Below are 13716 nucleotides of genomic sequence, written 5' to 3' on the forward strand. Positions count from 1 at the left end.
TTGTATCGATGTGCAAGGACAACATTTTGAAATGCGTCACTAAATCATTGCGTAGATAATTTTTATTTTTGTGAAAAAATCCGTTGTTACTTATCTCATATTTCTTTTCAATATTGGTTTATAACTTTGTAATAAAGCATTTCTAAGCAAACTCGATATAAGAATTTTTTCTTATTTCCACTAGTAGAATATGCTCCCGCAGTTTGTCGGTTAAAACCCGGGACACCCTGTATATGGAGAATATTGCATGAATCTTGTGTCAAATAAAATGTACAGCATAAAACACAATACAATTTAACGGCAAGCAATTCTTGCAGCAAGAAATTGCGTCAAATCTAGCGCAATATATTGCATAATCTAAAACGGACTTTACGAATAAGAGCCGGAATACATAATGTGTAATGCGTATATTCAATCTAGTTTTACGACTCTTTTCTTTTTTTTGGTGTTGCTTTGTCTAGTACAGCATTCCTTGCTCCATGAAAAATGCGTTTCTCGTTTCGAATGCACCATCCAATAAAAGTACGATGCAAATGCGACGCCATCGAGTTTATTTCGCGCGGTGTCAAATCGCTGGCGTGTCGCTTCGTGCGGCTTTAGGAGTACTCGAGAAATTTCAACTGTCCCCATATTTCCTCGGCATTGTCAGCGATCCTCTCGAGGCCGTCACAGTCGATGGATCCCGTGTGTAATCCCGCGAACGTCGTCCAAGATGTCGGCCGAAGGCATCTATCTGACGTATAGAGCTTAAACGCGCACAATGGTGGATGGATGTCGCGCGATTATCGGCGTATATAGAGGGTGGAAAGGGGGCAGTGGGGTTGCACAATGCGTAGACGCGGGGTAAGAAAATGCGTGGGCGGTTACGTAATCGCTGAATGGCGTGGGAGTTCATAAAGGTGTCGTTCGCGTTCTGTGTGGTCGCGTTTAAGGGCGGCGACAATGGGGTGGGCCAATAAATTAGGACGCCACGAGGGAAGGACACGTTCTCTCGATACACACACGCGGGAAAACAGCGTGGCCGAGCACGGTCGCGGCAGTCTCGGCGGTCTCGGCTGAAAAGCTACTCGTTTTTCCTGGCTCCGGCTAAAGAGGAGCCTGCGGTCGCAGATGAATGGGACGACAAGTGACCGCGATATTATATACACGTATACGTGAAACGCTTCTCGAGCCAAGGAGATACTTGACACGCGGAGACCAGACGTCTTCGAGGTGAAAGAGCGGCGATAATTCACCGACCACTTGAAAACACGCGTGAAATCGAAACTTTCGCACGGTGAACAGAAGAATTTTGATAAATCTTTATTATAGCGGACAACATATATCAAGGTCATCGGCGAGGTGTCCGCTACAGTAAAGATTTATACAGATATTTTATATGTAAAGTATAATAGAAAATCTAAATTTATTACGCATATATGTATATAAAATATTTTATACGTAAAGTGTAATAGAAAATGTAATTTGTATTACACATATACATATATAAAATATTTGTTTTTTTTCATGCGTAATATTCTTTACTTTCTGTTGCAGCTGTAAGAATATTGTAATTAAATACATTATAAAACTCCACACTTCCGAAATAATATTGGAATCATATAACTCAGAGACGTACATGCTAAATGATCAGCTCGCGCGATCTTTTTACCTGCTGATCCGCATCAGCCCGCGTGCGATCATTCCATTATGCTAAACCGCGTTTTAGGGCATTGCGAAAGCTGTCGCACCGGGAGTGCCGTATTTTCGCAAGTGCAATCAATCAAGGACTGAGAGGAGGAGGAGAGTCAGGAAGAGCATGAACGATGCAAAATCGAGCGGAAGGTGAGTCTACAAATCTTTCGGATGCCTGTCGAATTACTGTCGAGAAGAATTACATTTGATCATTTAATTGGCGCGGATATCGTGTAGTAAAAGAAACGCGAGCGAGTAACGCGATCAAGTACTTTATATCGAGTGTATTTTTTGCATCGTATCAGGCATACGCAATTGTACAATTATGATATTTAATAAAAGAATTTGTTCCATTGTTGCATATACTTTTTACATTTTTGCACCTGTACGCTCAGGCATTCGAGAGACAAAGAGAAAGAATTTTTGATATGCGAATGTAGAAAACATTTTTCATTTCTCCGTAACTCAGTGATAACATCGTTAAATCAGCCCTTCATTTCGTCGTGAATCGCTGAATTTAAAGTCGCAAGCTACACGTTTTCCGTTAATAGCGCTAATTGTCGCCGACAATTGTGCGGAGGGATAAATAAATCAGCAGGTAAGTTCGCCACAGGTGGTAGTGCTTGATCGTGCAGGGTGGTCCGTCGATTCCTCGCATTGTGGTATCGAAAATCGCAACCGCGGCAGCTTGATCCGAGATAAACCAGAGAGGGGTAGGGGGAAAAAGCCGTAATATCATCATTATATTATGTCACAGATGCGCGCATCGAGGGATCTCGAGACTAACGTTTTTATATTGTGGTTACGGCGCCATTGTGCATCCCTCCGTCCACAAAAGGTCCCAGGAGGACCCCCGCGGAGAAAAGACCTACGACATAGTGGGGTTGCTGATTGGCCGGTTCCCCTGTCAACAGCTATGGTAAATCTGTACGTACTTCCTGCATATCTTCCCTTTCCGACCTCTAGTCGTCACCTGCCAACTCTGCAACGAAACGTTTTCGTCAAGTCTGGTTGCGGATTTACAAGTTATTTAATGAAAGTTCTTTCGTAAATTAATTATTACAAGCTATTAATTTATTAGGACGATCCGGTGTGAATGTTGCTGCGCTTTTAATGCGATTGAAAATGTCAAGATTTTAATCGAATTTGCATAAATAGCCATGTTATGTTGTTGAAATCAGGCATGCAAAAATTATTTGGTTCATTTTCAAAGAAGGTTTACATAAATTAGTAGCGGTGGTGGTGCGCAATGCGAAGAAACCGGATTGGATAAATTATCTCTGCAATCGGCGAGGGAAGATACTAGCGAATCATGCTGGAACCACTGATAGTTCTGACAGTGCTGAATTGTATTTTCATGTTCAGTTCTACCGTCACAACCTGCGCATTATGGTAATTATTTATTATTTATAAAATTGCTTTCTCAATTTTGCCGTAGACAGATCTCTTGGTATTATTTCCATTATACGCATCAACGATAATTATGTTTTGATGACAACATCAGGTGGCAACATCAGAAGCATCGTTGTTGCGCAAAAGTGGATGTTACCCAACAGAAATCTGGTTCTAAGAGATCGAAAAGTTATACTTTTGGAGCCGTCAAGAAATCAAGAAAACCAAAGATCAACGGTCACGTAGAGATCAAGTCTGTGAACGATAGTCCCAAGCAGAAAGATGAAAGAAGCCCGAAGAGAAGGTCCAAGAAAAAGTTGCCATATCTGGCAGAATATCAAAAGAGAAGAGAAGAGAAGATGTTAACGTCGTCGTAATTGCATTTTATTCTCTGTTATTCCTCTTTTCCTACTCTATTTTCGCAATAAGTAATATATTTTTTATTATTCTCGCAATTCACCGTTTAATAAACGTGCGTTTTAGGGGCGGACTGGAAGCAAGGAGGCTCGAAGAGAAGACAAAGCTGTCGGAAGCTTCGCAGACAGTAAACGACACGAAATCGACAATCGTGATGGAATTCTCGACGGTCCAGAAGGTCGTGCAAATCGTCGATAATGATTCTGAGATTAATCCACCGCGAGTATCTCTCAAGGATGTCATCAGTCGGAAGAACACGGCGAAGAACAAGAAATGCAATGATAATGTTGAGCAGAGTTTCGTGACCAACGGCAACAGTTTCATGGTCACCGGCAAAAATTCCTGATAAACAATTACGAAACGACAGATTAATAAAATCGGACGATGCAAACTTGTCGCACGCATGTAAAATGTCAAATTCTACAATTATAGTATAATTTTAAAATAATGTGTAAAGAAGCAATGTGTGTAATGCTCGACGTATTCCGCTCGTCTTGCATCCATTTTAATGCACAAGTGCAAATGTGAGCAAACAGCTGCTCCCAACAAACACTATACGATACCTCAGAGGCAACACGCGCTTCCGCTCAATAAACAATTGTTCAACAATCGTTCGTCATTGGTTTTACTGAGGAAACCATTCATTATCATCTCACGATACTTTTATTTTGCTTGCACATTCCACTCGGTTCGCGATTCTCGGAAACGAACAAAAGGTCTTGAAATATTCAAGATCTTCTACAGATGCGATACTCGCTGCTGTCTGCTCTGAGGACGGCGTTGTCGCTCTTCCTGCCCAAGGAATCACCCGACCCCGCAAGGATGTTGCAACCATCCGCGCATCTGACTCCGCTGCATGTCGGCGAAATTGTTTCGTCCTCCTTCAAGCTTCCTCGATGGGATCCTCTTATTCGACTGCACGTTTTCTCCTCGCAACGAGATCGGCGTCCTCGTCGGTCTTCGCGATTGCGTTCAGAGCGTGAACGGTCCTTGAATCTCCGTCGTGCATGAACTGCGTCAGCTTTCCCGCATCTCGGAAAATCACGCGAGTGTGCCTCCCGATTGCGCTTCCGAGCTGGCTTTCCGCGTATGCAGCACTCGCTCGAATCCGCCTTCCGAAGGTTCCTCGAGAAATTTGGAAAACTAAGAGAAGGAAGAGACATACAATCTATCTTACAGGCAAGCGCAAGATATGACAATTACGCTTAAGCTATGCGCGATTCGTAATTCGTATATTTGTGAATGGTGTGGAGGGAAAATTTGTCGATTCCTTATGTGCGATTCGCCATTCGTATTCGCTAGCCGAGCGGTTTTTTGGCGAAACTTAAAGGAATCATTATGCGAATCATTATGAATCAATCCATTCGAATTATGAATGATACACTACGAATCGCGAATTACGAATCACGCATAGTCTGGCGCTAGCTTTAGCGTCCTTATCGACTAGTTTGTGGACCACTCATGAATCAGCTCGTACCATACCGAAAAGAGGATGCACCAGATGCATGCTATGCAAGCGGTGTTGCATATAGTAATGCAGTCCACCATCGCGCGAATTGATGGCAACTTGGCATTTTGTGGCACTTCAGGACGACGTTGGCGAGTCTTCTAACAGCGCTATAAATTTGATTTTTTTTTCTCCTGGAAAAAAACGACAATGGGATTTTTTATAATGCAGCTGTCAATAATAGTGTCAACGTCACGAACTGACTGCACGATGACAATGAAGTATGCACATGCAAAAGCAAAACGAGTGACAACTCGTCGTTTTAAACGACCATCGGTTATTGTGTAAGAATATCACGACAGATGGATCCGCAAATCTTGCGGAGATCGTAACGTTCAAAGCGCGCTCGTCAAACATAAGCTCAAAGTTCAGCAAAAATTTCTATTTGTGTAATCTATGTAATATTCATATCAGGGACTAAGATCATTATTCTGTAGATAATATTAGATTTATTAAATTTTCTGCTGTAGTTGATGTTGATAACAATTAATTATTAACAAATATGCGGAAGGCATATAATAATAATTATAACTATCGTAGAAATAATTTAGAAGTACCTAAAAAATAAATTATGTACATATACGTGTCTGTAATTGTATTGGATCTTAAAATTATATAAAAATGTGAATTTTTAGAATACATTTGCATTTATAAATGTTTTAGTGTTTTCCCAATAACTGGGATATTGTTTGAAACACGCCGAATACAGCCACGCATCGCAGCTATTTTTTTCCTGACGATTCTTGCATAATTGATCGTGCACTCACGGTTATACGAATTTTACGACTGCTCGGGCAGCATAAAGTCTATGGCCTTTACAATATTTATACCGAAACTTATAATTTCGTAGACATTCCCGCAACCGGATGCAACGATTACTTTAATCGCAAACTGCGCGCTACCGCTGGAAAGTTCATGGATATGATTCAAATAAACAGTTGCGGATGATAATCGCGATTTCGATCCACTTTGTGAGTTGATAATTAACTTGATTATATATGACTGTAAAGCATTTAACAACATTAAACAAAATTCCTTCGTAATTCCTATTATCCTTCTTCAGCTAATACATAATTCATTCCTCAAGTAAATTTATTCGTCCAGGCTAACAACCTTTAGCTAATAACCTTTGGTTCCTTAAAATCCGGAAAGAGTACGAAGGTGAGATTAAGATGAAGCTCGAAATATCGAATAAGAGCTAGTGACAGTTTCATCTAATAAATATTAATGAAATCGATCGAATCGATTCTCCGAGAAGCTTGCCGCGACACGCTACTTTCGTACGAAATATACGTCGATATATCGCAACCCGGTCACGTCAGTTCAGTTTCGTTACGAAAACGTCGGGGCCGGTGTATACCAGCGATCTGTGTTCCCTGCTCGATGTCCATGGTGTATTATGTGTATTGGTATTACACGGCGTGTGTAAGACGTAAAGGTTCTTCCTGTACGAGATACGTTACGTATGATGTCCCCGTGGTGGGGAACCTGGTGTACTACTAAGCTCGAGGAAGAGAGGAACCGCATTCTGTTCCGAGTAGATGGATATCCTGAGTGACAGGAACCGCGGAAGGCTCTCCTCGATCGTCGAGCTCGGCTGCGCGGTGCGATTTTTTACGAACCGGTGAACTTGCGTGATCCACTGTCCACTGTTCGTCACGGCGAGCAAGCAAGTATGAGAATTTCTTAAATTAATCCTTTTTATATTGATCTTTTAGCTCGTGGTTGATTGCACGGAAAACATTGAAATTGATTTAAATTGCAATCGCAAATATACGTTACATAAGTTACAGGCTACAACTGCAATTAAAATAATGTAGTGTCATTTACAGACTTTTTTGATGGAAAATTATTGTTTACTTATCGTTATTATCTTTTTAGTCAAATATTTTAAGGATTAAATTATGGAAGGATTTTATTCTAAAAATTAATTAATCTTAATGAGCTTTATTATAAGATAGCTGAGGTTTTATTTTTTAAATAACTTTAAATGAATCTCTTTAAATATCTTTTAATTTAATTAAATACCTTTAAATCAATAAAGCTTAAATGATTAAAAAGTTATTAATGGAGACTTAAATGAGAAAAAGGAGTCTCTGATTTAAACTCAATATCGTGCAAATTAATGAAACAGCGAGATTTCAAATATCGATGTTCTCTTTCTTTATGAATATTATTTAATCTGATAACAATAATGAAGAGCATTCGATCGATCGAATAAACTACTCGGTATTCTACGAGCAGATCAACTTTCGAAAAAGATGCGTGTTCGAAATTTAGGAATAATTAGAAATGAGGTCGCTTGCAAGATCGAATTCACCTCACGTTCGCGTTCTCTCTTTTTTGAGGTTTCGCTTTACTTCCGGCGCTCCTTAGGCAAATATTTCGAAGATAAACACTATGTCAAACTAAGAATGAGCACTTTGATATTTGCGATAAATGATAAATTAGAGTAATTAGACAATATACGATTAATGTGCAATATACGTAGCTTTGTGTATAAAATGATGAATTAAATACAAAAGGAAAAAAAATGAACTCACGAATGTTAGCAACAGAATCTGGAAAATATTACATATTTTCTAATTCAATTATTGTATGTATTTTTTTCTAATATTTGTAAAAATCTGTTTAAAGCAAAGTCTGTGTTTATCATATGACACTCGGAATTTCCAAATATTTGTTCGCTAAAATAAGAAAATCATGCTTCGTGGACTTACGAGCTAATACTAACTTTATATATGGAAAAGTGCAAAAGTAAACGAAAAATGTAATTTCGCACCGTCTGGCAAACACATTGATGACGAAAGAAACCGTGTACTTTTAGACATAAGAGTTGTGACAGCAAAATCCATCGTTGTAAGTTATCTTATAGTTTCCTGCAGATTTTGCTAAAAAACTTTTTAAGCTAGTTTTTTCTATTTTCTGCACAATATTTCACTATACTATAACATCTACATGTTACACCAAATTTAACGGTCCTCGCATCAAAGCTAGACAACAATATTCATTTGGTTGTTCTAGAAAACTATGACGTTACTACCACCAACGGCCGCGCAACAAAAGCGCATGGATAAGGAACTTCCATCTGATCCAGAAATGAGGAAACAAGATGTCAGAGCGCTCCGAGAATGGCTCTCCAAACAGCCGCATCTGCCAAATTGCATGGGTTCGTTTATAATCTACTCGTATCGTCAAAAATAGAAACTCTTAGTTTGAGCAAAAATAAAATGATATACTTGGAAATAAATCAATTTTAAATTAAACAGAGAAAGAGAGAGAGAGAGGGAAAGAGAAGAACTTGCTATTCTATTTTATATAAAGAACCATAAATTGAGGCTTTATTCTTTACAGACAACGACAAATTGGAAAGATTCCTTTACGGTTGCAAGAACAGCATTGAGAGGTGTAAATTGATCCTGGAAAGATACTACAGCGTCCGGACATCCCTGCCAGAATTTTTCGCAGTCCGCGATCCGCTGTCTCGGGACATTCAAGATTGCGTCGACAACATGTAAATAAATCTTACGTTTTTCTATATATAATCTAAAATAAAACATTCCACGAAATAGTGTAAAAATAACTTATCAAAACATCTTGCGCAATTTTATAAAGAACGAGTTCGGTCCAAGTTCTCTCATCGTTATTTATTTATTAGAGACTACTTCGTTCTGCCATCGTTGACTGAAGAGGGATACCGCGTCACCATTTTACGAATGCGTGAAACTGACCCAGACAAGTTCTCGTTGCAAGCAATATGTAGACGTGTCTTAATGGTGCTTGATATTCGTTTGATGGAGGAATCCTGCCTGTCCAACATCATGGTCATTGATCTGAAAGTACAAACTTGCGAAACTGTCATCATGTATATCTACATATACTTTGGCGTCCTTTATTAGGATTCATTTAATTATGCATCTCATGAATTGATCACACTAAAATCATAATTACTTATACATTCGATGTTCCATGACAGGTCTATTGGTATGTTAATGAAGTTTAAATGTCAAGCCTCGTAATCAATCATTTGATACACAGATTCGTGCCGGCGTGCGTCATCTCTTACATTATTAAACATTTCCAGTTTCTTATTTTGATTTTAAAAGTGTGCATGAATTATTTTATTAAATAATAATATGCTTGAGGCTACTCTATCTCTCGTCTCTTCTATCCTATTTTGATTCCAACAAAATATGCATCTTGCTTTTTACATTCATATATTTCAAAAATATAATTTTCATTTACATGAGTTAATTGCAGATAATTAAAATCTGAATAAAATTATGCAAGGCTGCATAATAAACGCAAATTCTATTATAGTAAAGAAAATTAAAGCAATGGCATAAAATTATCAAAGAACGTTTTTCATTTTCATTACTTCTTTTTCTATCCTTTTTGTTTCTTTTCTAGGGATGCAGCGCAGCTCATTTTGCAAAATTCAGTCCAACGCATTCCATCGTAAGACGAGCGATGTTGGCGGTGCAAGATAGCATGCCTTTCCGCTTGTTCAGCGTTCACTACCTCCATGCACCATCGTTCATCACCAACATCATTAACGTATTTTATCCGTTTCTAAAAGAAAAATTGATCGAGAAGGTATCAAGAAATATAAAATTAAGAATTGAAATAAAATAATAAACACAATCTGAGAATGGATTTCTTATACTTGTAGTTTCACATCCATAATGGAGGCGGGGAGGAATTACACGCTTACATGGATAAAGACATACTTCCCAACGAATGGGGTGGCAAAGCAGGCACTTTTCGAGAACTAAATGGTAAATATGATCTCTTTTTCATTTCGTGTCATCAATTTCTTTGCCGTTTTATTGTGAAATTTTGACATTATGCATACACATAACGCATCTGAGCAATATCACGAGAATGAAATCCAACTAATAACATTAGTTCTTTTTTTGACGTCAGTAGGATTCGCGCACAGATTGTTTGATATATAATATTACTTCTTACACACACGCAGCTGCATGGAGAGAGAAAATTGAGAAGAACAGAGATTGGTTTCTGCGAGAGGAGAAACTCAGCCGTATAGATGAGAAGGCTCGGTTACCGGAATCGAAGCCGTCCTGCCTCGTAATGGAACTCGAAGGAATCCAGGGTTCATTCCGAAAATTGAATATTGATTAATATTACTCTCACTGCCGAGACCATAAGCTTCGGTAAACCGAAGCTTTCATTTCCACGGCTGTCCTTTAATTCGATTAAAGCATGATCAACATGCAGTTTTCGTAGAAATGTATTTTCAATGTGTTCTTGAAAAAGAGACTCGGCAAGAGAGAGAGAGAGATCAATTTATTATTTAGGAATTTAGCTCAATATCTTTGGTGAAAGCAACTCTTGCACACAATTATTAGCAAAGTTTTATTTCTATTTATCAAGTTTGTATATATATATATTTTTTAAAGTTAATTGTTCTATATTATTTTATTATCCAACGAACAAACTTACTCTTGTCGTTATTTCGTGATACCACTCTCAAGATAGCGCCACGTAATACTTTGATGCTTGTCGTTATCAGATACGTGCTAAGATCTTGATCTGGCGGGTATCAAGCAAACGCGTGATCTTCTTTTATGAATCGCGACGATACATATTTACATTTATATTTATATAATTCAAAATAATCTGTAAAAGCGAGATAGTGACAAAGTATTCTTAAATGTACTGTATTATTAGTTAAGAACATAATGCACGCAAATGTAGGAATAAAACGCAAAAAATGTTAAATCAATGCTCTGCGCTCTGCAGAATATCAGAAGTGGCACGCACGAGACATCAATAGACGATTTCAGTTTTTAACATGACCTCAATGTACAAACGTGTCACGAACGGGCGATAATACGAAACGGAATTGTGCAATTTTCAGTAAAAACTGTAATTCCTGCATTATCACATAAAACATCTGCACACACAAAAAAATAAGAAAAAATCGCGCGCCGTAATTTGTATGACCTAGATATGATTATCGATGTGATGGTGGGCGTCTAATCGCCTCGTGCTAGGTTGGCGGTTAAATCAATTTATTCCGGCTTGCCGATACACTTTATACAACGTAACAGAGGTCGTAAAGCGCATTTATGCCTCTCGTTATAAGCTCGTTTACACACGTGCTCGCGTACGCATACGCTCGCGAGGCGAGAAAAATAATGTTGGCGCCGCTTGATATATTCGCGTCCGATATATGCTCAGTCTCATTGTCAGTTAATCGTCCAGATTTATTTACGCTCTCAGTTATGATGGACGGCGCGTCTGGTCGGTGAAAAATAGCGACGGAGAAGATTCCAAAGTAAAGTAGCATTTTTACGCGTCGCGGAAGTGTCGTCCGATTACGTTATTTATGATGCGACTGCTACACGTGTCTCCTAATTGCGGTAGAAATGCACATTGCGAGAGAAAAGAATTATCATACGTGATACGGAAGGCCGCGGCGAACTAACGACGTCTGAAGGCAAGTTTGCCTTCGCGGCCGCGATACACAACGATGCGCGTTGGCTTCTTTCGTCCTCGCTCGACGGACTTAATAAGTTAATGATGCCCGACGATGCCTACGATGTGCATCGAATAATACCTTCGTTGAATCTGCTTTGATTCCTCATGTCGAATGCGACGCTGGTATCGCTTGTTTGTGTCGCTTGTGCGCTGCCAGAAACAGCGGTACCAATTTGAGGCCGCGCAACGTACGCACACGTACCCGGCTGCTGCCATGTGTGCGTACGTTGCGCGGCCTCAAATTGGCACCAGTGGCCAGAAACCCAGTCATCTTACGCTTAACATTGTCGCGTCGTCCATGTATGAGTGACGCGTGAATTTCCGTATGTATGGGTCCATGTATGGCTGCACATGATGATTTCAATGACTTTGTATATGGTAGTTTAATAAGTTTGTATATCATGATTTTTTAATAACTTTGTTACCACATGGTTGGGTCCGAATTCATACCGAAGTAGAATAATTAATAAAATTTTATTAATTATTTCTAGATAATATTGAAATATTATCTAGAATATGGAATATTATTATATTGTATTGAATAATAATAAAATAAAATATTCAATAAAATTATTCACTATTATCTAGAAATAATTAATAAAATTATATTAATTATTTCTAGATAATATTGAATAATAATAAAATAAAATATCATTTATAATACATACATATATATTAATGAAAGAAAATTAATATCGTTGTTATTTGGCTGGGCGCAGTCCAAGCGTTAAATCGCGTCTGGTCGCGTCTGACTTCTTCCACTGCTCACGCCTCGTTCTCCTTCAACGCTGGTTCTCCTCATCCTCCTGGTGCCACGGGGATGCCAATATTCGGGGACGTTGCCAATATCTTCTCCGGCACAATTTAATCAGGGAGGTGCGCGGATGTGGACGTGTGTTTGCGTGCCGCCTTCGCAGGTCTATTGTTGATTGTCTTTTGTTTAACCACTTGGCGCCTATTCCGACCCATCTCGCGTATCCGTCTCTCCTTTATCTTGACGTATCGCCACGTTAACGCGCTATCAGATGTAACTTTCAGGGCGACAGCCGGCGACAGTCGCTGCTTTTTATTAATCGTATTGTTCCGTTTCATTGTATCGCTGTTCGTCACGGCCGATCCATCATGCTCATTCGTAATTGAATGGATATACGTAACTGCATGCGAAGACAGCCTCTATAATTGCCCGGGCAATTCTACGTACGTGCGCACGCCGCGAAGTCTCGATCTGCGGTACTTCTTGCTGCGCAACATGAAGAATCTTCAACTGCAACGCAATAAAGACCTAGACCTGACGTATAAATAAAAAATAACGCGCATACACACACACGTACACATATACGTACACAGAAGCTGCGCCGTCGCGGAATTGGACGACGCGCAAAGTATCGCGATTCGAATTTCAGCGCGAGCGAGAGCATTCATCGCGCGATTAACGGAAGATAAACAAGTCAATTTTCCATGCAAACGACGCAACGTTCGCCGTGCGTATACGTTCGCCGTTGCGCATTTTTTTCAAGACTAATCGCACGCATTATAATAGCGCGGCCGCTAATAGTTATCGGATATCAATGAGGCGCGTCTGGTCGTAAATCTCTGTCGTACGGAAAAAATTGTTAAGCACTGCACATATGTATATAAATATACCCAACGTCGTTGTTTACACCGCGGTTATATAAGCGTCCAAGTGGCCGATCGATCGGCGATGTTATACGTATGCACTTTTGCTATTAACAGGAAATTGTCAAGGGCCATCGGAGTGCGTGGTGGAGACGCAGAGAGACGAAGAGGAACCGGTCGGGATTTTTATTTCCCCATAAAAATGATAAAGGGGATCTGGGGGAGAGGGCGGCCACGTGAATAATCAAGGCAGAAAGGACCAGAGTCGTGCACTTATTACGTGCAAAAATGAAAATCACACGTTGCAAACGTATTATGATGCAATGCACGTTTACGGAATTTCCGCTGGAGTGAATTCCGCCAGCTGTTTCGCGATGCAAACGGACGACGCTGTCTATTAATAGTCACAGACATTGAGACGTGGCGCATGCAATATTGTCCCAGCTCTGCCTCTCTCTCTCTCTCTTTAGCTCTGGCTGCCGGTTGCATTTTGCAACGTGTCGGAAAACGCAGTCCCGTTGACAAAAACATGCGTTATCGTCATCGGTATATCGGTATCATAATGTACATAACGCGCGACGGGCGACCATGGATTACTTATC

At 39.7% G+C, this 13716-nt stretch overlaps 3 protein-coding genes across 7 annotated transcripts; 2 read left to right on the top strand and 1 right to left on the bottom strand.

Moving 5' to 3' along the window:
* Positions 1-1463: 1463 nt before the first annotated feature.
* Positions 1464-4095, top strand: LOC105278923. Of its 2 annotated transcripts, XM_020031491.2 has the most exons (4): positions 1464-1824; positions 2432-3066; positions 3179-3439; positions 3550-4095. In XM_020031491.2, exons 2-4 carry the CDS (start codon positions 2987-2989, stop codon positions 3827-3829), a joined length of 621 nt encoding a protein of 206 aa, XP_019887050.1. In that variant the 5' UTR covers positions 1464-1824; positions 2432-2986; the 3' UTR covers positions 3830-4095. The 2 variants fall into 2 exon arrangements, with proteins under 2 accessions (XP_019887050.1, XP_019887049.1); XM_020031490.2 differs by having other exon boundaries at positions 1464-3066.
* Positions 4096-4130: 35 nt separating this feature from the next.
* Positions 4131-13660, bottom strand: LOC105278924. Of its 4 annotated transcripts, none has more exons than XR_003406226.1 (4): positions 12841-13660; positions 12166-12779; positions 4961-5124; positions 4131-4626 (listed from the first exon to the last, which is right to left on the bottom strand). XR_003406226.1 is itself a non-coding variant. In XM_020031493.2 (2 exons), the coding sequence occupies exons 1-2, from the start codon at positions 5029-5031 to the stop codon at positions 4212-4214; spliced, it is 486 nt and encodes a 161-aa protein (XP_019887052.1). In that variant the 5' UTR covers positions 5032-5079; the 3' UTR covers positions 4131-4211. The 4 variants fall into 4 exon arrangements, 1 of the variants encoding a protein (XP_019887052.1); XR_003406225.1 differs by having other exon boundaries at positions 12166-12761; positions 12841-12954; XR_003406224.1 differs by having other exon boundaries at positions 12166-13660.
* LOC105278926 (alpha-tocopherol transfer protein-like) lies at positions 6574-10927 on the top strand. The gene is made up of 7 exons (XM_011338380.3): positions 6574-6663; positions 8015-8159; positions 8345-8504; positions 8649-8829; positions 9401-9586; positions 9663-9768; positions 9972-10927. The coding sequence occupies exons 2-7, from the start codon at positions 8021-8023 to the stop codon at positions 10133-10135; spliced, it is 936 nt and encodes a 311-aa protein (XP_011336682.1). The 5' UTR covers positions 6574-6663; positions 8015-8020; the 3' UTR covers positions 10136-10927.
* Positions 13661-13716: the final 56 nt, after the last annotated feature.

The sequence above is a fragment of the Ooceraea biroi genome, chromosome 2 (assembly GCF_003672135.1).
Source record: "Ooceraea biroi isolate clonal line C1 chromosome 2, Obir_v5.4, whole genome shotgun sequence".
NCBI lineage: Eukaryota > Metazoa > Arthropoda > Insecta > Hymenoptera > Formicidae > Ooceraea > Ooceraea biroi.